The sequence below is a fragment of the Salvelinus sp. IW2-2015 genome, linkage group LG15 (assembly GCF_002910315.2).
Source record: "Salvelinus sp. IW2-2015 linkage group LG15, ASM291031v2, whole genome shotgun sequence".
NCBI lineage: Eukaryota > Metazoa > Chordata > Actinopteri > Salmoniformes > Salmonidae > Salvelinus > Salvelinus sp. IW2-2015.
The window spans coordinates 44,728,022-44,750,415 of NC_036855.1; the positions used below are offsets into that span (position 1 = coordinate 44,728,022).

Genomic DNA, 22,394 nt, shown 5'->3' on the forward strand with positions numbered 1-22,394 from the left:
TTAATATTAGACATCGCGCACCAGCTATTATTGACAAATAGACACACACCCCCACCCTTCGTTTTACCAGACGTAGCTTCTTCTCTGTTCTGCCGGTGCAAGGAAAATCCCGTCAGCTCTTTATTATCCGTGTCATCGTTCAGCCACGACTCGGTGAAACATAAGATATTACAATTTTTAATGTCCCGTTGGTAGGATAATCGTAATCGTAGGTCATCAATTTTATTTTCCAATGATTGCACGTTAGCCAGTAGAACGGATGGCAGTGGGAGTTTACTCGCTCGCCTACAGATTCACAGAAGGCAGTCCGACCTGTGCCCCCTTTTCCTCCGTCTTTTCGTCATGCAAATGACACGGATTTGTGCCTGTTCCCAGGAAAGCAGTATATCCTTCTCGTCGGACTCGTTAAAGAAAAAGCTTCTTCCAGTTTGAGGTGAGAAATCGCTGTTCAGATGTCCGGAAGTTATTTTTGGTCGTAAGAAACGGTAGCAGCAACATTATGTACAAAAAAACACTAAGCAAGGGGCACCACAAAGCAAGCGGTACCATGAAGGCCAAGGAGCTCTCCAAACAGGTCCGGGACAAAGTTGTGGAGAAGTACAGATCAGGGTTGGGTTATAAAAAAATATTCGAAACTTTGAACATCCTACGGAGCACCATTAAATCCATTATTAAAAATGCAAAGAATATGGCACCACAACAAACSCGCCAAGARAGGGCCGCTCACYAAAACTCATGGACCAGGCAAGTAGGGCATTAATCAGAGAGGCAACAAAGAGACCAAAGATAACCCTGAAGGAGCTGCAAAACTCCACAGCGGAGATTGGAGTATCTGTACATAGGAATATTTTAAGCCGTGCACTCCACAGAGCTGGGCTTTATGGAAGAGTGGCCAGAAAAAAGCCATTAATTAAATAACAAAATAATCAAACACGTTTGGTGTTCACCAAAAGGCATGTGGGAGACTCTCCAAACATATGGAAGAAGGTACTCTGGTCAGATGAGACTAAAATTGAGCTTTTTGGCCATCAAGGAAAACGCTATGTCTGGCGCAAACCCAATAGCTGTCACGACTTCCACCGACGTCGGTTCCTCTCCTTGTTCGGCGGTCCGCGYCACCGGTCTTCTAGCCACCGTCGATCCACTTTTCATTTTCCATTTGTTTTGTCTTGTTTTCCTACACACCTGGTTCTCATTTCCCTCATTAAGTGTTGTGTATTTAACCCTCTGTTCCCCCCATGTCTTTGTGTGGAATTGTTTGTTGTAAGTGCTTGTGCACATGTTTACTGGTGTGCGACGGGTTTTGTACCCATGTTTGTTATTCTTTATGCCGTTGGTTTTTGCAATTAAACTGCTCTGGCTATTACCTAGTTCTGCTCTCCTGCATCTGACTTCCCTGCCACCAGTTACTCACCCCTTACAATACCTCTCATCACCCCGAGAATACCATCCCCACAGTGGCGCATGGTGGTGGCAGCATCATGCTCTGGAGATGTTTTTCATCGGCATGGACTGGGAAACTAGTCAGGTCAGTCAAGTTTAGACACACCTACTCATTCAATGGTTTTTCTTTATTTTTTTAACTATTTTCCACATTGTAGAATAATAGTGAAGACATCAAAACTATGAAATAATACATATGGAATCATGTAGTAACCAACAAAGTGTTCAACAAATCAAAATGTATTTTATATTTGAGATTCTTCAAAGTAGCCACCCTTTGCCTTGATGAAAGCTTTGCACACTCTTGGCATTCTCTCAACCAGCTTCATGAGGAATGCTTTCCCAACACTGTTGAAGGAGTTTCCACATATGCTGAGCACTTGTTGGCTGCTTCTCCTTCACACTGCGGTCCAACTCATCCCAAACCATCTCAATTGGGTTGAGGTCGGGTAATTGTGGAGGCCAGGTCATCTGATGCAGCACTCCATCACTCTCCTTCTTGGTCAAATAGCCCTTACACAGCCTTGAAGTGTGTTTTGGGTCATAGTCCTGTTGAAAAACAAATGATAGTCTCACTAAGCGCAAACCAGATGGGATGGCGTATCGCTGCAGAATGCTTTGGTAGCCATGCTGGTTAAGTGTGCCTTGAATTCTAAATAATCACAGACCGTGTCACCAGAAGCGACAGCATCAATGCAACACCCTCCTCCTCCATGCTTCACAGTGGGAACCACACATGTCGAGATCATCCGTTCACCTACTCTGTGTCTACAAAAGACACGGCGGTTGGACCAATATCTCAAACTTGGACTCATCAGACCAAAGGACACTTTTCTACTGGTCTAATGTCAATTGCTCGTCTTTCTTGGCCCAAGCAAGTCTCTTTTTCTTATTGGTGTCCTTTAGTAGTGGTTTCTTTACAGAAATTCGACCATGAAGGCCTGATTCACGCAGTCTCCTCTGAACAGTTGATGTTGAGATAGTTTTTCACTTGAACTCTGAAGCCGGCTACGTGGAGTTTTCAGGGGGTTAAAACACTACTACCTGTATTTACTGGTGGCACAGACACCACTTAAATTGACCTTGCCTAACGATTTGCTCTGATGCGAGCTTGCAACTTGACTATCCTCACCATAAGGTGATAGTTCTCCTTTATATTAAGAGTACGTGACTGCAATAAGAAGGCATAATGTTACTTAGCTTTTTTTCGGCAAGAGTAGGTCTGCTGACCTATGTCCAGATTAAGCGTCCGGGGTGAAAAAGTATCTTAAAATGGTTGTGTGAGGACAAAACTAAGACCTTGGTAAACTTGTTAAATACAGAGTTTGATTAAATAGTTTTTAAAAAGCAAAATCATTTTGCAGATAGCAACAAACAGTACATCAGTACGAGACAACACGGATGTGCGTTTCTTCACCAGCCACGTGATCCAACTCGACAGTGAGGCTAAGAAACTAATATGCACACACTTTATATTTACTCTACACACACACACACATCCACATATTTAATTTTTTTTATTTTTTTATTTTACCTTTATTTAACTAGGCAAGTCAGTTAAGAACAAATTCTTATTTTCAATGACGGCCTAGGAACAGTGGGTTAACTGCCTGTTCAGGGGCAGAACGTATATGATCATCATATACAGCGCATTCGGAAAGTATTCAGACACCTTGACTTTTTCTTATTGTTTTGCTTCTTCTCAGCTGCATCGATCCATTAACATCTGTGACTAAGGTTGGGATCCTTTAAGAAAACAGATCTAATACCAGTGTCATCCCAGATGAGGAATAAACACTATTTTAAAGCAAAGTACAATGTAATTACTAGTTGTTACACTTCATTTTAACTAGTAAATCCTGTGTATCTTACAGGGTACTTACTTGTAACTAATGTGTACTTATACAGTACATTACCCATCCTGACAACCTGGCCTAATTTACATTTCTGGAAGCGCCATCCAAGTGGGAGAGTAAATGCACTAAACTCAATAGAGAACATGTAATATTTGTATAAGTACAGTGTAATTACTAGTTGTTACACAGGATTTAGCTAGTTAAAATGAAAGTGGTATTCTTGAGGGGTACACAGTTGTAATAAATGTGTACTTACATAGTACGTTACCCATCCTGACTCTCGTCTTACCCTTATTTTACCAGGTAAGTTGACTGAGAACACATTCCCATTTACAGTAATGACCTGGGGAATAGTTACAAGGGAGAGGAGGGGGAATGAATAAGCCAATTGTAATCTGGTGATGATTCGGTGACCATGATKGTATGAAGGCCAGATTGAGAATGTAGCCAGGACACCAGGGTTAACACCCCTACTCTTACAATAAGTGCCATGGGATCTTTAGTGACCACAGAGAGTCAGGACGCCCATTTAACATCCCATCTGAAAGACAGCACCCTGCACAGGGAAATGTYCCCAATCACTGCCCCGGGGCATTGGGATATTATTATTATTATTAGACCAGAGGAAAGGGTGCCTCCTACTGGCCCTYCAACACCACTTCCAGCARCAACTGGTCTCTCATCCAGGGGCTAACCCTGCTTAGCTTCAGAAACAAGCCAGCAGTGGGATGCAGGGTGGTTTGCTGCTGCCAAAGTACAATGTARTATCTGCCTAAGTACAACGTAATTACTGGTGTTACACAGAATGTAGCTAGTTAAAATGAAGTATACATTGAGGGGTACTTATGTGTAATTATTGTGTACCTACATTGTACATTACCTACATATATAGGTTACCAATGAGCAATTACCATATACAGTACCTACTTACTAATCATTACCAAGTAAAAATACCAACAAACAAAAGATGAGCTTCTAGTTTACTTTATTGCAACATGTAAAACAACCTTACATTTCTTACAAAATAATAAGGATTTGTATTATTGGATTAATCATTTGATTAACTAGATTAAACAAAGATATGGGCTTACTCAATTGCAAAAAATAACTATTTTAGTGGTGATTCAAATCTGCAGCCTATTGTATGGTGAGTAGCCTAGGTAGCTAGGTAATTCAGAAAAAACAGAAATGTWTTCCCCCATTTACAAGCATCAATAGAAATAACAATGGAAACATCTGTCTTCATCTGTTTCTTTCTTGTAAACATTTTTCCTATCCTGGAGTCTGAGAACTTGTGGAAATCTGTGGTAAAATTTGAGAAAAATAATGCAACGTTAGCAAAGACAATTAGCCWACTAGCTAGCTATCATCAGGCTCRGAGACAGTATAGCTAGAAACCTTCCTCTGTAATCATCATTATCATGATTTCTATCATTTAAGGTTTAGTCCGTAGCTATGCCTAGATACCTAGTTGTGTTATTCAACTAGTATTATACTAATAATGGTGCTTAATAAGCTAAGTAGTGTTTACATTGAAAAGGACCTAGCCTCAGTGGTGTAAAAAGTACCCAATTGTCATACTTGAGTAAAAGTAAAGATATCTTAATAGAAAATGACTCAAGTAAAAGTGAAAGTCACCCAGTAAAATCCTACTTGAGTAAAAGTCCAAAAGTATTTGGTTTTAAATATACTTAAGTATCAAAAGTGAAAGTATAAATAATTTCAAACTCTTTATATTAAACAAACAAGACACAAATTGTCTTTTTTTAAATTTACGGATAGCCCAAGTACTTTTGGGTGTCAAAGAAAATGTATGGAGTAAAAAGCACCAAATTTTCTTTAGGAATGTAGCRAAATAAAAGTAAAAGTTGTCAAAAAACATAAATAGTAAAGATACCCAAGGAGTGTACAGTCGTGGCCAAAAGTTTTGAGAATGACACAAATATTAATTTTCACAAAGTCTGCTGCCTCAGTGTCTTTAGATGTTTTTGTCAGATGTTACTATGGAATACTGAAGTATAATTACAAGCATTTCATAAGTGTCAAAGGATTTTATTGACAAGTACATGAAGTTGATGCAAAGAGTCAAGATTTGCAGTGTTGACCCTTCTTTTTCAAGACCTCTGCAATCCGCCCTGGCATGCTGTCAATTAACTTCTGGGCCAGATCCTGACTGATGGCAGCCCATTCTTGCATAATCAATGCTTGGAGTTTGTCAGAATTTGTGGGGTTTTATTTGTCCACCCGCCTCTTGAGGCTTGACCACAAGTTCTCAATGGGATTAAGGTCTGGGGAGTKTCCTGGCCATGGACCCAAAATATCAATGTTTTGTTCCCCGAGCCAGAGGATGTGTTGGTACCATTCTTTATTCATGGCTGTGTTCTTAGGCAAAATTGTGATGAGCCCACTCCTTTGGCTGAGAAGTAACCCCACACATGAATGGTCTCAGGATGCTTTTACTGTTGGCATGACACAGGACTGATGGTAGCGCTCACCTTGTCTTCTCCGGACAAGCTTTTGTTTTCGATGCCCCAAACAATCGGAAAGGGGATTCATCAGAGAAAATGACTTTACCCCAGTCCTCAGCAGTCCAATCCCTGTACCTTTTGCAGAATATCAGTCTGTCCCTGATGTTTTTCCTGGAGAGAAGTGGCTTCTTTGCTGCCCTTCTTGACACCAGGCCATCCTCCAAAAGTCTTCGCCTCACTGTGAATGCAGATGCACTCACACCTGCTTGCTGCCATTCCTGAGCAAGCTCTGTACTGGTGGTGCCCCGATCCTGCAGCTGAATCAAACTTTCTTGGGTGCCCTGAAGCCTTCTTTACAACAATTGAACCGCTCTCCTTGAAGTTCTTGATGATCCGATAAATGGTTGATTTAGGTGCAATCTTACTGGCAGCAATATCCTTGCCTGTGAAGCCCCTTTTGTGCAAGCAATATGACGGCATGTGTTTCCTTGCAGGTAACCATGGTTGACAGAGGAAGAGCAATAATTCCAAGCACCACCCTCCTTTTGAAGCTTCCAGTCTGTTATTTGAACTCAATCAGCATGACAGAGTGATCTCCAGCCTTGTCCTCGTCAACACTCACACCTGTGTTAACGAGAGAATCACTGACATGATGTCAGCTGGTCCTTTTGTGGCAGGGCTGAAATGCAGTGGAAATGTTTTTGGGGGATTTAGTTCATTTGCATGGCAAAGAGGGACTTTGCAATTAATTGCAATTAATCTGATCACTATTCATAACATTCTGGAGTATATGAAAATTGCCATCATTCAAACTGAGGCAGCAGACTTTGTGAAAATGTATATTTGTGTCATTCTCAAAACTTTTGGACACGACTGCATATATAGGTGTGTTGACACAATTAGCTAGCTACCYAAGGTTAACATGCTGAATGTGCCTCACGTAATACTCTTGGGTACAGATACCCTGAGAACAAGGTTCAGGGAAGATCTTGACCATAGAGCCCAGCTAGCTAGCTATTTGCCAGCTTTAGGTAGTTAGCTAGGTAACTAATGTTAGCTGTCAAGGTTAGAAAACTAGCTAGCATGGAAAGTATATTCTGTGTAGATGTTAACTAAGTTAGTTGGCCAACTGTCTAGCCTAGTTGGTAGGCCTACCAAAAAYGGTAGCTAACGTAGCAAGCTAGTTTTTGGTGTTCTGCTGGACGATTTAGCATAGATAATGTTAGCTGGCTAGCTAGCTACCTGTGCTAAATCATCCAGCACAATTACTGTATCCAAAAAGTTAAACAAATTGCATCGAAAACCTACGTTCTCTCTCCTGTATGGACGATTTTGTCTCGTCTACAACACTTCTTCCTCTATGGTATATTGGCGCCAGTACCCCTTGAAAGTCTCCAATGTAAACTCCTAAGTCCCAAAGAMATTTCTGYCGCAGCCACAATAATGTCTAGTTTCTTTGACACTTAAGCYGTACAGTTTATAACTGTGGCATGAACGCCACAAAATCCACCTTAACGCACATGGTATCTTTTGACTGGCAGCAAACATTTACTTGGCCTAAAGGCTACCATGTTATCAGCAGAGTCACTTGTTTTCTCAACTCTTTTAATCGCCTCCGCATAGGAGATTAGATTGACCTCCCAAACATTTGCCACCTGAATCTCCTTACAGGGTACTCCTGGAACTCGGGATCATGATCCCCACCACTATTGCAACACCGGTGTCCTTCTACACACTGTTCGTCAGTATACTCTGTTCATCTGCACACATTTGAAACATGGCCAAATCCTTATTTTTTACACTCAGTGGTTTGGGGACGAAAGCTTTCACAGCTAATTGTACATAAACAAGCTTCACATGCATAGGTAGGTGCTCTTCATAAAAAATAGAACAGGACCAACAAATGTTCTTATTTTATTCCATTCAGGTAAGTTAAGATTTCCCTTCACTGAAACTTAAGGGGCCTAGCCCGAACCATGAAAAACAGCCCCAGACCAGTATTCCTCCTCCACCAAACTTTACAATTGGCACTATGCAATTCGGGCAAGTAGCATTCTCCTGGCATCTGCCAAACCGAGTCGGACTGCCAGATGGTGAAGCGTGATTTATGACTCCATAGAGCATGTTTCCACTGTTCCAGAGTCCAATGGCGGCCAGCTTTCCACCACTCCATCCGTCGCTTGGCATTGCACATGGTGATCTTAGGCTTCTGAGCGGCTGCTTGGCCATGGAAACAACCTTTCATGAAGCTCCCGACGAACAGTTATTGTGCTGACACTGCTTCCAGAGTCAGTTTGGAACTCAGTAGTGAGTGTTTCAACCAAGAACAGACTAATTTTACGTGCTACGCGCGTCAGCACACATCGGTCCTGTTCTGTGAGYTTGTGTGGCCTACCACTTCGCGGCTGAGCCGTTGTTGCTCCTAGACGTTTCCACTTCAATAACAGCACGTACAGTTGGCAGCTCTTGCAGGGCAGAAATTTGACGCGCTGACTTGTTGGAAAGGTGGCATCCTATGCCGGTGCCACGTTGAAAGTCTCTGAGCTCTTTAGTAAGGCCATTTTACTGCCAATGTTTGTCTATGGAAATTGTATGGCTGTGTGCTCGATTTTTATACACCTTTCAGCACCGGGTGTAGCTGAAATAGCCGAATCCACTAATTTGAAGCGGTGCCAACATACTTTTGTGTACACAGTGTAGACTGACCAGGTTAATCCAGGTGAAAGCTATGATCCCTTATTGATGTCACTTAAATCCACTTCAAATTAGTGTAGATGAAGGGGAGGAAACAAGGTAAAGAAAGATTTTTAAGCCTTGAGACAATTGAGACATGGATTGTGTATGTGTAACATTCAGAGGGTGATTCTTTTTTTTTGCTTTTGACCGGGGTATGGTAGTAGTAGGTGCCAGGTGCACCGGTTTGTGTCAAGAACTGCAATGCTGCTGAGTTTTTCATGCTTAACAGTTTCCCGTGTGTATCAAAAATGGTCCAACACCCAGAGGACATCCAGCCAACTTGKGCCAGCATCCCTGTGGAACGCTTTCCACACCTTGTCCATGCCCTGACGAATTGAGGCTGTTCTGAGGGCTAAGCGCGGGGGGGGGGGATTTTTGTTGTCTCCGCCTTATTGTAGGCAATATCAAGTTGGTGTAGGAACGAATGGGTTATAGAGCAAACAAAGCAATTATCATAACATAGATTGCAATATAGCTTTTTTTACTGGCTTGGCTTCCCCAGKGATTTTACCCACGTACCGCTACTGCAACCCTGGCATCCACTTCCGCCATCTTCCTTTTTCCTGCTCAAACACTTGGTTCTTTCACAGCAATCTCTTATGTCTGGATTTTGCACACAACCTTTGTCTCAATCTCGGTTCTTTGCGCACTTTCATGTCAGTGTCAACACAAATTGTGGGCACGTTTGAGGTCTTCCTTTTTTAGAGCGCGTTGCACAGATGGGCAGGTCTTGACATGATACCTTAATTCCTGTGACATATAAATGCACCAATGCATCTCATCCAAAAATGAGAAAGGGCTTCAACCGTGAAACCCTTGCAAGGTTACATGATGGAAAAAGAGGTTGTCTTATGACCATTTAAAGTGCATTTATAAACCATTATTCCACCAAGCCTAATAGGCTCACAATTTGRCAAGCACTGAATGACTATCTCTCAATTTTAACCATAACTGTTTATTATGTGTTTAAAAAATATATTTAGAGTTATAGTCCAAAGGCCACCCACCAAAAAAGAAAAGACATTCAGAAAAGGCATTCTGTGACCCAAGAAACAAAAAAGTTTCAACGTCATTATGTGGATACTTTTATGAATATGAACACTGTGGTTGAAAACTTGTAAAAGTTGCACATTAATTAAATATTATAAATCAAAGGTTACAATTTCAAAAGCATAGTGCATTTGGGGTGAGACTGCTTATAACGGCACCACCTATAGGCCAATCGGTGCCATTATTTTTGACCAAGTTACTCATGTCCTCTAGTGTGCCAAAACAAAAATACCACCATCTATGCTTGAGTTAATTGACAAGGTCAATTATTTATTTTTGAATAACAGTTTACTGTGAACCCCTAATTACACTGTAATAAGGACCCCATAAAATGTGTTACCAATCTTATGCTACACCCGGAGTGACCCCATTTTGATATTTAAAAAATGTGTGACACCTCTATGTAAAAAAGTGATGTAATCAATGGCCAATGTTTACTCTTTTAATTGAGGCTATGACAGTCTATWACAAATCAGTCTGACAGTACTTTTGACAGTATTTCAATCTGAAGGAAGTATGGTTTGAAGTGACTGAAATGCATCAGAAAGGTATTGGGAAGTTCAGAAGATCATCAGGCAATAATTATGTATGATCTTATGTATAGAAAATAACATCAGTAGCTAGGTTTTCATCCAATWGATTTTCATGTGAATATTCTGGAATCCACATAAAGTGAATGTGAGCATTTTCCTCCAAACGGACTTTTTGCGAAAGAAAATCAGTGCATGATGAGGTAGTGCACACAAAATGTACTTYTTCACTTAAGTTTTCATGTACCGAATAAAATTCTGAAGTTCAATGTGTTTCCATCGCATTTTCAACTTTGCCTGATAGTTTAGTCACAAAAACTGTCAAATAGCAAATGTGCCTACTCTGGTCTTGGCACCTGCGCTCTAGCCAACAGCTTGCAGATACAGCGCGGGTATGCTGTGCGGGTTGGCTAGTCTACATGATGAGATTATTATGGATAAGAGCGAGAATATTTGTATTTCTCAAGCATCAATCATCATGTCACCAGAATAAGACCCTCAATATTTATTGGAAAGCAGCATCAAGCTCATCACTGTGCACTTTCACCACACTGTGAAGTTCATCATCATTTATTCCATCCAATGGCGATTTTAGCATGTACATCTTGATGGGGAAAACTCCCCAAAACATGTTTTGATGCATGCCAGCAAAGCCATTAATCAACACAACACTAAACAATACATCATTTGCACTATAACGGTGACAAACAGTTCCTTACAAACTGTTAGGACATACAGTTGAAGTCGGAAGTTTACATACACCGTAGCCAAATACATTTAAACTCAGTTTTTCACAATTCCTGACATTTAATCCTAGTAAAAATTCCCTGTTTTAGGTCAGTTAGGATCACCACTTTATTTTAAGAATGTGAAATGTCAGAATAATAGTAGAGTGATTTCAGCCTTTATTTCTTTCATCACATTCCCAGTGAGTCAGAAGTTTACATACATTCAATTAGTATTTGGTAGCATTGCCTTTAAATTGTTTAACTTGGGTCAAATGTTTTGGGTAGCCATCCACAAGCTTCCCACAATAAGTTGGGTGAATTTTTGGCTATTCCTCCTGACAGAGCTGGTGTAACTGAGTCAGGTTTGTAGGCCTCCTTGATCGCACACGCTTTTTCAGTTCTGACCACAAATTTTCTATAGGATTGAGGTTAGGGCTTTGTGATGGCCACTCCAATACCTTGACTTTGTTGTCTTAAGCCATTTTGCAACAACTCTGGAAGTATGCTTGGGGTCATTGTCCATTTGGAAGACCCATTTGCGACAAGCTTTAACTTCCTGATTGATGTCTTGAGATGTTGTTTCGAAATATCCAAATAATTTTCCTGCCTCATGATGCTATCTATTTTGTGAAGTGCACCAGTCCCTCCTTGTCAGCCCTGACCTTAGAGAGCATTTTATTCTCTATGTTGGTTAGGTCGGGGTGTGACTATGGTCGGTCATCTAGGTGATTATGTGTCTATGTTGGCCAGGTATGGTTCCCAATCAGAGGCAGCTGTTTGTCGTTGTCTCTGATTGGGGATCATATTTAGGCAGCCATTTCCCCTTTTGTGGGATCTTGACTATGGATAGTTGTCTATTAACACTATTGTTAGCTTCACATTTCGTTTTGAGATGTATTGTTTTTTTGTTTTACTGTGAGTTTCACATAGAAATAAAATATGTGGAACCCAGATCACGCTGCGCTTTGGTCCACTTATTATAACGATCGTGACACTCCTGCAGCAATGCACCCCCACACATGATGCTGCCCACCCATGCTTCACGGTTGGGATGGTGTTATTCGGCTTGCAAGCCTCCCCCTTTTTCCTCCAAACATAACGATGGTCATTATGGCCAAACAGTTCTATTTTTGTTTCTTGAGACCAGAGGACATTTCTCCAAAAAGTACAATATTTGTCCCCCTAATGTGCAGTTGCAAACCGTAGTCTGGCTTTTTTATGGCGGTTTTTGAGCAGTGGCTTCTTCCTTGCTGAGCGGCCTTTCAGTTTATGTCAATATAGGACTTGTTTTACTGTGGATATAGATACTTTTGTACCTGTTTCCTCCAGCATCTTCACAAGGTCCCTTGTTGTTGTTCTTGGATTGATTTGCACTTTTCGCACCAAAGTACGTTCATCTTTAGGAGACAGAACGCGTAGATGTCCTTACCTACTTACCAAAACTATAGTTTGTTAACAAGAAATTTGTGGAGTGGTTGAAAAACGAGTTTCATTGACTGCAACCTAAGTGAATGTAAACTTCCGACTTCAACTGTACATAAAGCTATTCCAACAGCAGTCCCAAYACCTTACCTCTGCTACGCCTGGCTATCAGCGGAGCCTTGTCTGGCAGCGAAACACTTAATTCAGCCTCATTTACTGCCTTTTAAAAAACATAGCTGATATGGCTGACTTGCTTAAACAAATGAGGTTTCTAATGACAATTGAGATGTACAAACTATGGCATAAGGGGACGACGAGCGGATAAGAGGCAATTCATAATTTAGATTAAGACATTAATGAACGGGCTAGGACTGACATAGTCAATATAACTTTGTTTTCAGATCATGGGCATTCTTACAGTATTCTCCCTGTACACAAAGTCAGAACTGTTGGATAAATAAAGAGGGCATATAAGCAGACAATGAAAGCTCTTACAATATTCGATGATGACATTTCTCTAAAACAGGCTATAGGCTACATGTGCACCACCAAGTCAGAACAGTAGGCTAAGTTATGAGGATAAAAGGGACCACATTTTCAGGGTGAAGCACATGGGCTACTAACAGCTTACTACACAACATACACTTAGTGTTACTTCCTTAGCTACAGTATACAGTACATATCTCACTGGCATATTACATAATTTATGCAGCAGCATACAAGACATATTTGGACTTGTTGTACTGTGCTCACTTGAACAGGAAGATGGCGCAGCGGTCCATTGTGGGCAAATTTTCTCATCAAACTTTGCCATGAAAGTCTGGCATTCTCTGGATTTATGGTGCTTTCAAGACAACTGGGAATTCGGAAAAAAACAAGGTAGAATCATGATGTCYGTGATCTTCAGGTCAGATTCTGACTTGGAATTCCGAGTTGGATGACCGTTCAAAACGGAGATCGTTTTTTTTCAGAGTTYCCAGTTGTCTTGAAATCACTGAAGTCTGAGTTTCCCCAATTCCGRGATTCCAGTTGATTTGAACGTGGCAGAAGTCATGCTRGATTGACAACATGGCCAATGTTGAATTTTTGTCATTTAAGCTTGGAAAAGAGACCCTTAATAGCAGGAATAGCAGGCAAGTGATTGTTTTGCMATGCTTGCAGTTAGCCACTGATTTCTTCCAAACCATTCATTGTTGAATTTGACATCCAACTTGTTGTGTAATGTTAATGTCCAATGGCCAATGAGTACTGATACACTTTATCTATAATTTCTCTTTATGTGACAAGGATTGAAAAGGATTTGCCAGTAGATTGTCGACTTGATTCATGATGATGACTGCTAGCTAAGACTTTGAAAGTATGATGTTGACATGATCAGTCCAATCAAAGCTACGGTAGTTATAATGCAATTTGACAGCATTATATCTGTGGCCAATGACCTTCAGCCTTCTTGGATGGGCACTTCTAATGTAACTCTATGGCAGCACCCAGGGGCTTGAATTTTCAATCTCTCCCCATAGATCTTGCGGTGAAGTAGTGTCCCCATGAGTGAGAGAACACTGAGCCAATCAAGGAGCAACWARAGAACATTACCAACCCCTACGCTCTGTATTTTCCACTGGCTGCCACCACCACAGAAAGCACTGAGCTAGGCTGAAACACCTGCATTTTGGAGCTGACTTAGTCAAGAAAGCAAAAAAGAGACTATGTTTGTATGTGGTTTTATTAGCTCAATGATTATTCTTTTTTTTACATTGTTTGCAAGCTGATTGTCACGTTCGTTTGAATGGACGGACCAAGGCGCAGCGTGTGTTGAGTTTCACATCTTTTATTTAAGTGAAACTTTCAAACAAAAGCAATAAACAAGTAACGAAACGTAAAGTAAAGTAACGTAATGTAATGTAACGTAACGTAACGTAACGTAACGTAACGTAACGTAACGTAACGTAACGTAGTGCTACCTGCACAAGCACAAACAATATCCCACAACCCAGGTAGGAACAATGGAGAACATAAGTATGATCCCCAATTAGAGACAACGAACATCAGCTGCCTCTAATTGGGAACCATACCAAGAGCACCAACATAGAAATGAAAAGACTAGAACACCCCCTAGTCACACCCTGATCTACAACACCATAGAGAACCAAGTGCTCTCTATGGTCAGGGCGTGACACTGATGACAAAATAACATGCAAAACAGGCAAAAAAAACATGCCCTGAATGATTCTATTTAGCACCTTTTATTTCAAAGATAAATACAGTGCATTCGGAAAGTATTCAGAACCCTTGACTTTTTCTACAATTTGTTACGTTACAGCCTTATTCTAAAATTGTTTTAGTCGTTTTTTTCCTCATCAATCTACACACAATACCTCATAATGACAAAGCAAAAACAGGTTTTTATACAATTTGGCTAATTTATAAAAAACAGTTTTTGCTTTGTCATTATGAGGTAGTGTGCGTACCCTTTACTCAGTACTTTGTTGAAGCACCTTTGGCAGTGATTACAGCCTTGAGTCTTCTTGGGTAGGATGCTACAAGATTGGAACACCTGTATTTGGGGAGTTTGAGTTCTTCTCTGCAGATCATCTCAAGCTTTGTCAGGTTAGATGGGGAGCATCGGTCGGGTTCAAGTCCGGGCTCTGGCTGGGCCACTCAAGGACATTCAGAGACTTGTCCCGAAGCCACTCCTGCGTTGTCTTGGCTGTGTGCTTAGGGTCATTGCCCTGTTGGAAAGTGAACCTATGCCCAAGTCTGAGGTCCTGAGCGATCTGGAGCAGGTWTTCATCAAGGATCTCTCTGTACTTCGCTCCATTCATCTTTCCCTCGATCCTGACTAGTCTCCCAGTTCCTGCCGCTGAAAAACATCCCCACAGCATGACACTGCCACCACCATGTTTCACCATAGGTATGGTGCCAGGTTTCCTCCAGACGTGACGCTTGGCATTCAGGCCAAAGAGTTCTATCTTGGTTTCATCTGAGAGTCTTTAGGTGCCTTTTACTGAGGAGTGGCTTCTGTCTTGCCACTCTGCCATAAAGGCCTGCTTGGTGGAGTGCTGCAGAGATGGTTGTCCTTCTGGAAGGTTCTCCCATCTCCACAGAGGAACTCTAGAGCTCTGTCAGAGTAACCATCGGGTTCTTGGTCACCTCCCTGAACAAGGCCCTTTTCCCCCGATTGCTCAGTTTAGCCGGTAGGCCAGCTGTAGGAAGAGTTTTGGTCGTTCCAAACTTCTTCTATTTAAGAATGATGGAGGCCACTGTGTTCTTGGGGACCTTCAATGCTGCAGACATTGTTTGGTACCCTTTCACAGATCTGTGCCTCGATCCAATCCTGTCTCGGAGCTCTACGGACAATTCCTTCGACCTCATGGCTTGGTTTTTGCTCTGACATGCACTGTCAACTGTGGGACTTATATAGACAGGTGTGTGCCTTTCCAAATCATGACCAATCAATTCAATTTACCACAGGTGGACTCCAATCAAGTTGTAGAAACATCTCAAGTGTCACGTTCCTGACCTTATTTMCTTTGTTTAATCTTTGTTTAGTTGGTCAGGAYGTGAACTGGGTGGGTATATTCTATGTGTTGTGTCTCATTGGTTTAGGTGTGTCTGTTTGGCCTGATATGGTTCTCAATCAGAGGCAGGTGTTTTACGTTGTCTCTGATTGGGAACCATATTTAGGTAGGCTGTGTTCACTGTTTGTTTGTGGGTGATTGTTCCTGTTCATTGCGTTCTTTGTTTTACTAGGTTCACATGTTCAGGTCTGTAGCGTCGTTGGTTTCATTCTGTTTATTGTTTTGTTCATGTTGATAAGTGTTCCAATAAATATGGAAACGTACCACGCTGCGATTTGGTCCTCCTCTCTTCCACATAACRACGAGCGTTACATCAAGGATGATCAATGGAAACAGGATGCACCTGAGCTCAATTTCGAGTCTCATAGCAAAGGGTCTGAATACTTATGTAAATAAGGTATTTCTGTTTTGTTTTTTTAATACATTTGCAAACATTTCAAGAAACATGTTTTCGCTTTATCGTTATGGGGTATTGTGTGTAGATTGCTGAGGAAAATGTTTTATTTAATCCATTTTAGAATAAGGCTGTAACAAAATGTGGAAGAAGTCAAGGGGTCTGAATACTTTCCGAATTCACTGTATACCAGTTTTATCTGTATAGAAAAAAGGAGCAATGAAATACGAGTTCATTCTAATGCAGCACTATTATCATTTGGAATTATTTCAAATCATGTTTTTTCATCAACAATAAATGTTCTAGCCTTTGTCTCTTGTGCTTTTGTTCTAAATGAGTGTATGCTCTCTTCACTCTCAGTCCCAACTAATTCCTTGAGAGTTGGCATATCATTCGCATAGCTGGATATWTTCAATATTGATTCAGATGCCTATATTATTATAACTGTACTTAGCGAGGTAATTATTGATTGATTACTCTTCCAAAATGTATCCAAAGACAAATGAATCAGTATATTGGAATGCTAGTGTAATTATAGTATGTTAGCAAAGGCTCTGGCTGTACCCAAAATAGACCACATGACAACCCTTGTTACCTATTTTTAATACCGTTGGCGTGCAGTGTGTCACACCCAGAGGAAATTAAATGTCAGACATGTGTTATCACATTTATCATCACAGCTACCCTCTCAAAAAAGTATTCGCTACACTGACCACCAGTGTTAATTGCCTCATGGCCAACATAGATCACTTTCTCTGTCCACACAATGTTCTCTGTGCCCCTTTCACTGATTGGCCGAAGTAAATGTTGTCTTCGTTCTGCCTTGGACATGTCTGGTGCAATACTTTGGGAATGGGAGTGGGTTACCAAATGTCTTCATTTTAGACCTCATTCAGCATGTGAGGTAAAGTGAACTGTTGCACTTGCAATATAAAGACACTGGCTGCGGTCCAAACACTAAAAAGACACACCCTGTCCCCTCAGCCCTCAAATTAAGTGGACACTTCTGATGACGTGTTATGACGTCTGACGAGAATGAACTTGCAGGGCAAGGGGCGAGGGATGAAGGAATGATTTTTAAATGGTCCACCCTTGGCCGGAAATCCGTCACTCGTTCATCCCGCGATGATTGTGTTTTCAGCCACCGGTTGCTTGTGGGTGCTTTATATGCACTACAGTCAATTATGAGTGCGTGTCTACTTATATTAAATATATAATTAATATAAGCCTACTGTATGAAAGCTAGCAAATTAATTAGCTAACTAACATTTGCCTGCCTAGCTGGAACTTCTGAAGAAGGAAWWTKTTTTATTTCTACAATTTCCAAAAGATAACCAAACAAAAACATATTTACAAGACGTGTTTGTGTCGTCATGTGCATTAGTAGCACAATTTCTAACTTATTGGSATTTGTTTTTACTTACATTTGTATGTTGTTGTTTTTAAGTTTTCACAGACTTTTCTTTGAGGATGTACTATTGTCGCGAATTGAATTATGGGGAGTTTCAGGCCCCGGAGTGAACGTAATTGTACACTTGCAAAGCCGACTTAACACGAGGGCTGAGGGGCTTACGTTRCAAACTTCCCTTGCTTGGCTAATCATTTGGACTGCCCTCCTTTACCACWCTTTACCTCAATGCCATCCAATCATTGAGGTTGTCAAAAGCAGTTAAGGAGTTGTCAAGAAGATGTCAAGGATGTTCTGGTCATAAATTAGAACCTGATACATTCATCAGTTTTTCAAGTAACACGATCCACAGCTACCCAGYCTAGCCTTGCTGCTCTCTCCTCTCAGGGGCCACCGTCTTAAAATGTGGTGCGAGCCATTCAAATTGAATAAAAAGGGATGATATCAAATGACTGATGCGATCTAGCCAGAATGAACAGAACAAGCCAATCCTTCTTTTGGTGCTGGTGTCATTGGAGTAGTGGGGGCGGTTAGAATAGGGCCAGTGTGGGAGGCCCCTAATGCTGAGCTGAGCACTACTACAGCCCTGCTATAGGTCCCCTCTAAACATAATGTCATCAGACGTAACAAAGGGAATTAACGTTATGTTTCCCCCTCCCTTCCAAACTCTTCTCAAAAAGGCCAGATGACACGAAGGTCTTATGTTGTCCGCTCTTAAATAAAGCTCAGCAGGGTGCGTGGGAGAGGGGAGTCTTTCATCGGCACCACATCCACCACGACAGGACTATACAGTACATCCTGTSACATTGAGGCTCTTTGGGAGAAGAAGATTCATACCCACAGAAGGTTTGTTTTTAATGATCTATGCATGCTGTTCCTCCTATTATTCCAGCTGGTTGGAACTCGTTGTCTCATCACTAATATCTGACTACATATACTGTAGCTACTATCTACTACTATACAAATACATGTTCAAGATGAGAAATGTATTACTGTCAAGAATAAACATAATTGACATTGATTTTATGAGCCATTGAGAAATGTGAGACATTGCGTAGCTTTTTCAAACCAGAATCAAATCTAGCAGAATTTAATTGAGTCCATGTTAACTAATTAGATGTGTATTTTCTTCTAGGAAATGAATGTGGCTCTTATTCATGATAAGCTTTTTATAAAAGATCTCTGGGAACAAAAAATTGCTAAACACGACCAAAGGACAGAAACTGAAGACATGAGGAAGAAAAATAGTGCTCTCACCAAGTAAGTATTGTTGGACATTCTGAAGGGATACACTTTTGTGCTATAAGAATACTGCCAGGATATGAGGAAAGGTTACTCAAGGGAAACAAAGGTCTATTTATTTATGTTTTTGCAGAACTTTTCTTCTTCGTATTTGGATTAGGAATACATCCTGCTATGAGTGATAAAACGTCCACAATTTAGGCGATATCACTTTCGACGCATACGCTACATGTAACAGACCCTGATTTTGTTACGAGCAAAATGTTAACGCTGAGGGCATCTCAGGACAACTTACACTGACAATCATATTAAAGTACTTGGCCATAAGAATCTTTAATCACAAAAGCAAAACCGCACTCTAATATCTCCTAACCCCGTGGCTAGTCCGTGGCTAGTCCATGTAATCATGTGTATATCCCTGATCTGAGAAGGACTGGAAAAACTTTAGGGAATCCGATATGATAATCAGAGAGTGTTGAGTGATATTAGGGGATGCCATATTCCATGCTTAGCTGTCCTACAATAACCTGTGCTGCTTTAAGGTTAGAGGATTATCAGACACAGCAGTCACAGCAGGAACAAATGCAATAAGCCAAGTAGATGTGAGGAAGGTGGCAGAGCCTCACAATACTGGGCACAAGAGCACGGTGTCACAAATAATAAACCCATTGGAACTCCTAGAGGAATTGTCGAAGAAATTTAGCCCGGGTGCCCGTCTGTTTCTGCTCTCTTGCTAATGGAGTAGGTAAAAGCACAAACAGATCTGTAACCAGGCTAGAAAAAATAAATTGTCCTAACAATACACATACAATTAAGTAGCCTCAAGCAATATTGGAAACGTATGGCTTATGGAATGTGTCTGACTTAAAAAAAAAAATTATAATACTTTGTCTTTACATAGGCTGCGAGACGAATGGCACCGAAGGCTTGAGAGTCGAACAAAACATCTGAAGAAATTAAATGATGAACTTCTGAGGAAGAGCAAACTTGCCGAACAGGCAGATGACACATAATGGAGTGTTGCATTTGTCCCCTCTGTTCTCGTGAAGAGTGATGTATTTTTTCTGATATCAATAAAAAAACATGTTTTATCATGGTCACTCCTGTTTTGTCTCACACTGAGGAAAGATTCAGTATTGAGCATACTTTTTAGTCCAGCATTATCTATACTTAGGTTTAAGGCTTACGCATAGGCTTAAGTGGGCTTAAGTGAACGAAGCGTACACACTTGCAGTTAAAACAGGTTGAAGAGTGTTGGAAACTGACCCTAGGAGTTCAGTTTTCTCAAGYGTATTCTGGTATCACTGTAAAAGGACTACAGAAGTCAACTATATAAATTGTGCCATTTCTACATGGAACAATGACACTATTGGTATGAATATAGGACGTTTTACTGAGATCATGTATAAAAATATCAAAGTAAATGTTAGTTTGGAACAGATTACGTTGGTAAATACGCCAAATGATTTTGTGAGTTGATTTATTTCTGTTGGAAAATACTCAGTATCCTAAGCAGTCGGTGAAGGCGTGTAAGTATTTATCACTTTATAAACTATAGGCTAGTGGCTATGAGTAGATATTTTTTAATTCTAAGACCTAAGACCTGCTGATATATTTGTGATACCTCCTCAGGAGCAGCCGAAGCATCACCCAGGCGGGTGCTACACTGTTGTCGGTGGTGCACTAAGACATTCAGAGGAAGTATGGGGGAATGAATGTTGGAGATGGCAAGGTGCCTTGAAGAAGAGCTCCTGGCCTGTCTGTCAGACTGACTTCCTCCCGGACCCTGGCTACTGTAACTATCAATACCCTTCTCTTCACTCAATCCTGCCTTTCCGAACTGCCTCTACTTCTATGTGAAGTTGGCTAGAGACACCATTTGCTTTCCATTTTTTTTTTAAATAAATTGTTGTGCCTGTTTATTTTTTGCTTTGCAAGTTATAGGGACCACAATGGAAATACGTCTCTGACTTTTGTGATATCCTTGTCATGTTTTTCAAATGTATTTACTGTGTATATGTGTTCTACATATTAACTGGTAATTAGAAATAGATCTACCTCTATTCCAATGAAATTGTCAGCCACTTGTTTTGGTAGACATATTAGCCACTCTAAAATATGCAGTTTTGTCACACAACACAGTGCTACAGATGTCTCAAGTTTTGAGGGAGCGTGCAATTGGCATGCTGACTGCAGGAATGTCCACCAGAGCTGTTGCCAGAGAATTTAATGTTCATTTCCCTACCACAAGCCGCCTCCAAAATTGTTTTAGAGAAGTACGTCCAACCGGCCTCACAACCACAGACCACGTGTAACCACGCCAGCCCAGGACCTCCACATCCAGCTTCTTCACCTGCGGGATCGTCTGTAATAAAGCACTTCTGTGTGGAAAAACTCATTCCGATTGGCTGGGCCTAGCTCCCAAGTAGGGCCTAATGAATTTATTAAAATGTTCTGATCTCTTTATATGAACTGTAACTCTGTAAAATCTTTGAAATTGTTGAGTGTTGCATTTATATTTTTGTTCAGTGTAGTTGTCAGAGCACTACTACTGTGACATATTCACACAATGAATAGCCTAAAATGTTGGAATATCTCAGCTGTTAGCTATTACTGTACCGACCACTTGTCAGTCTATAGAGTAGTCCTAGCCAATTTTACATGCTGGTATTATTTTTCAAGACCAATGCTAGTTGTCCACCATCCAACATCACAATATGGAAAATCAACAATTTGTCATGTACAAACATTTTAAATTACAGAATGGTCAACATAAAAGGTATATAACACAAGAAGATCATTGAAATTAAGTAAATACAGCACAACTAGAGGGCACAAGACTCCCCAAACGCTTCTGACATGCAGACGTTTGCACCCAACAGGTGGTCTGAAGGGCATTCATTATCATGTCATGTGTCCTCTCTCTGGTAGGCAAATATATGACTGACAGCAGTGGCAAAATGTGTTTACTGCCCTGTCAAACTACAGATGGTATGTCACTGTATCATACTTAAAATATTGATTCCTGGTGCCAATGCTGAAAGATGTTGTCATGAGCATGATTCACTGCCACTCAGCAATAGCCCAGGTTCTCACCCTGTGTATCTTAGTATGAGAGTCAAAGTCTAGACCCACATTGACAAAAAAAAAAATCACAACTCATTATAGCAAAATAGGTATAGTATTAAAGGCAAAGTCAGCGATGCACAAAGTAAACAGCTATATGTGGCCAACTTATCACATCATATCGCCGAGTCTCAGTTTAAAGTAAGCCGTAACAGTTAGAGAGTCTGACCTCTATTAAATAATTTAAACCTTAAACATCACCACTCAAAGTACAATTTTATTTATACACTACCGGTCAAAAGTTTTWGGCATTCTCTCAACTAGCTTCACCTGGAATGCTTTTCCAACAGTCTCGAAGGAGTTCCCACAAATGCTGAGCACTTGTTGACTGCTTTTCCTTCACTCTGTGGTTCGACTCATCACAAACCATCTCAATTTGGTTGAGGTCGGGGGATTGTGGAGGCTAGGTCATC

The 22,394-nt window shown here is 40.9% G+C and overlaps 1 protein-coding gene across 1 annotated transcript; it reads left to right on the plus strand.

Moving 5' to 3' along the window:
- Nucleotides 1–18,292: 18,292 nt before the first annotated feature.
- Nucleotides 18,293–19,947, plus strand: LOC111974928 (protein FAM240B). The gene is made up of 3 exons (XM_024003008.2): nucleotides 18,293–18,459; nucleotides 18,749–18,873; nucleotides 19,757–19,947. Exons 2-3 carry the CDS (start codon nucleotides 18,752–18,754, stop codon nucleotides 19,866–19,868), a joined length of 234 nt encoding a protein of 77 aa, XP_023858776.1. The 5' UTR covers nucleotides 18,293–18,459; nucleotides 18,749–18,751; the 3' UTR covers nucleotides 19,869–19,947.
- The last annotated feature ends 2,447 nt before the right edge of the window (nucleotides 19,948–22,394 follow it).

What these genes read in the sequence shown, in the direction of transcription:
- LOC111974928 (XM_024003008.2), top strand. Translation starts at nt 18,752, where the DNA reads ATGAATGTGGCTCTTATTCATGATAAGCTTTTTATAAAAGATCTCTGG. An exon ending in AAAAATAGTGCTCTCACCAA is followed by an intron (nt 18,874 to 19,756) that starts GTAAGTATTGTT and finishes GTCTTTACATAG; the next exon opens with GCTGCGAGACGAATGGCACC.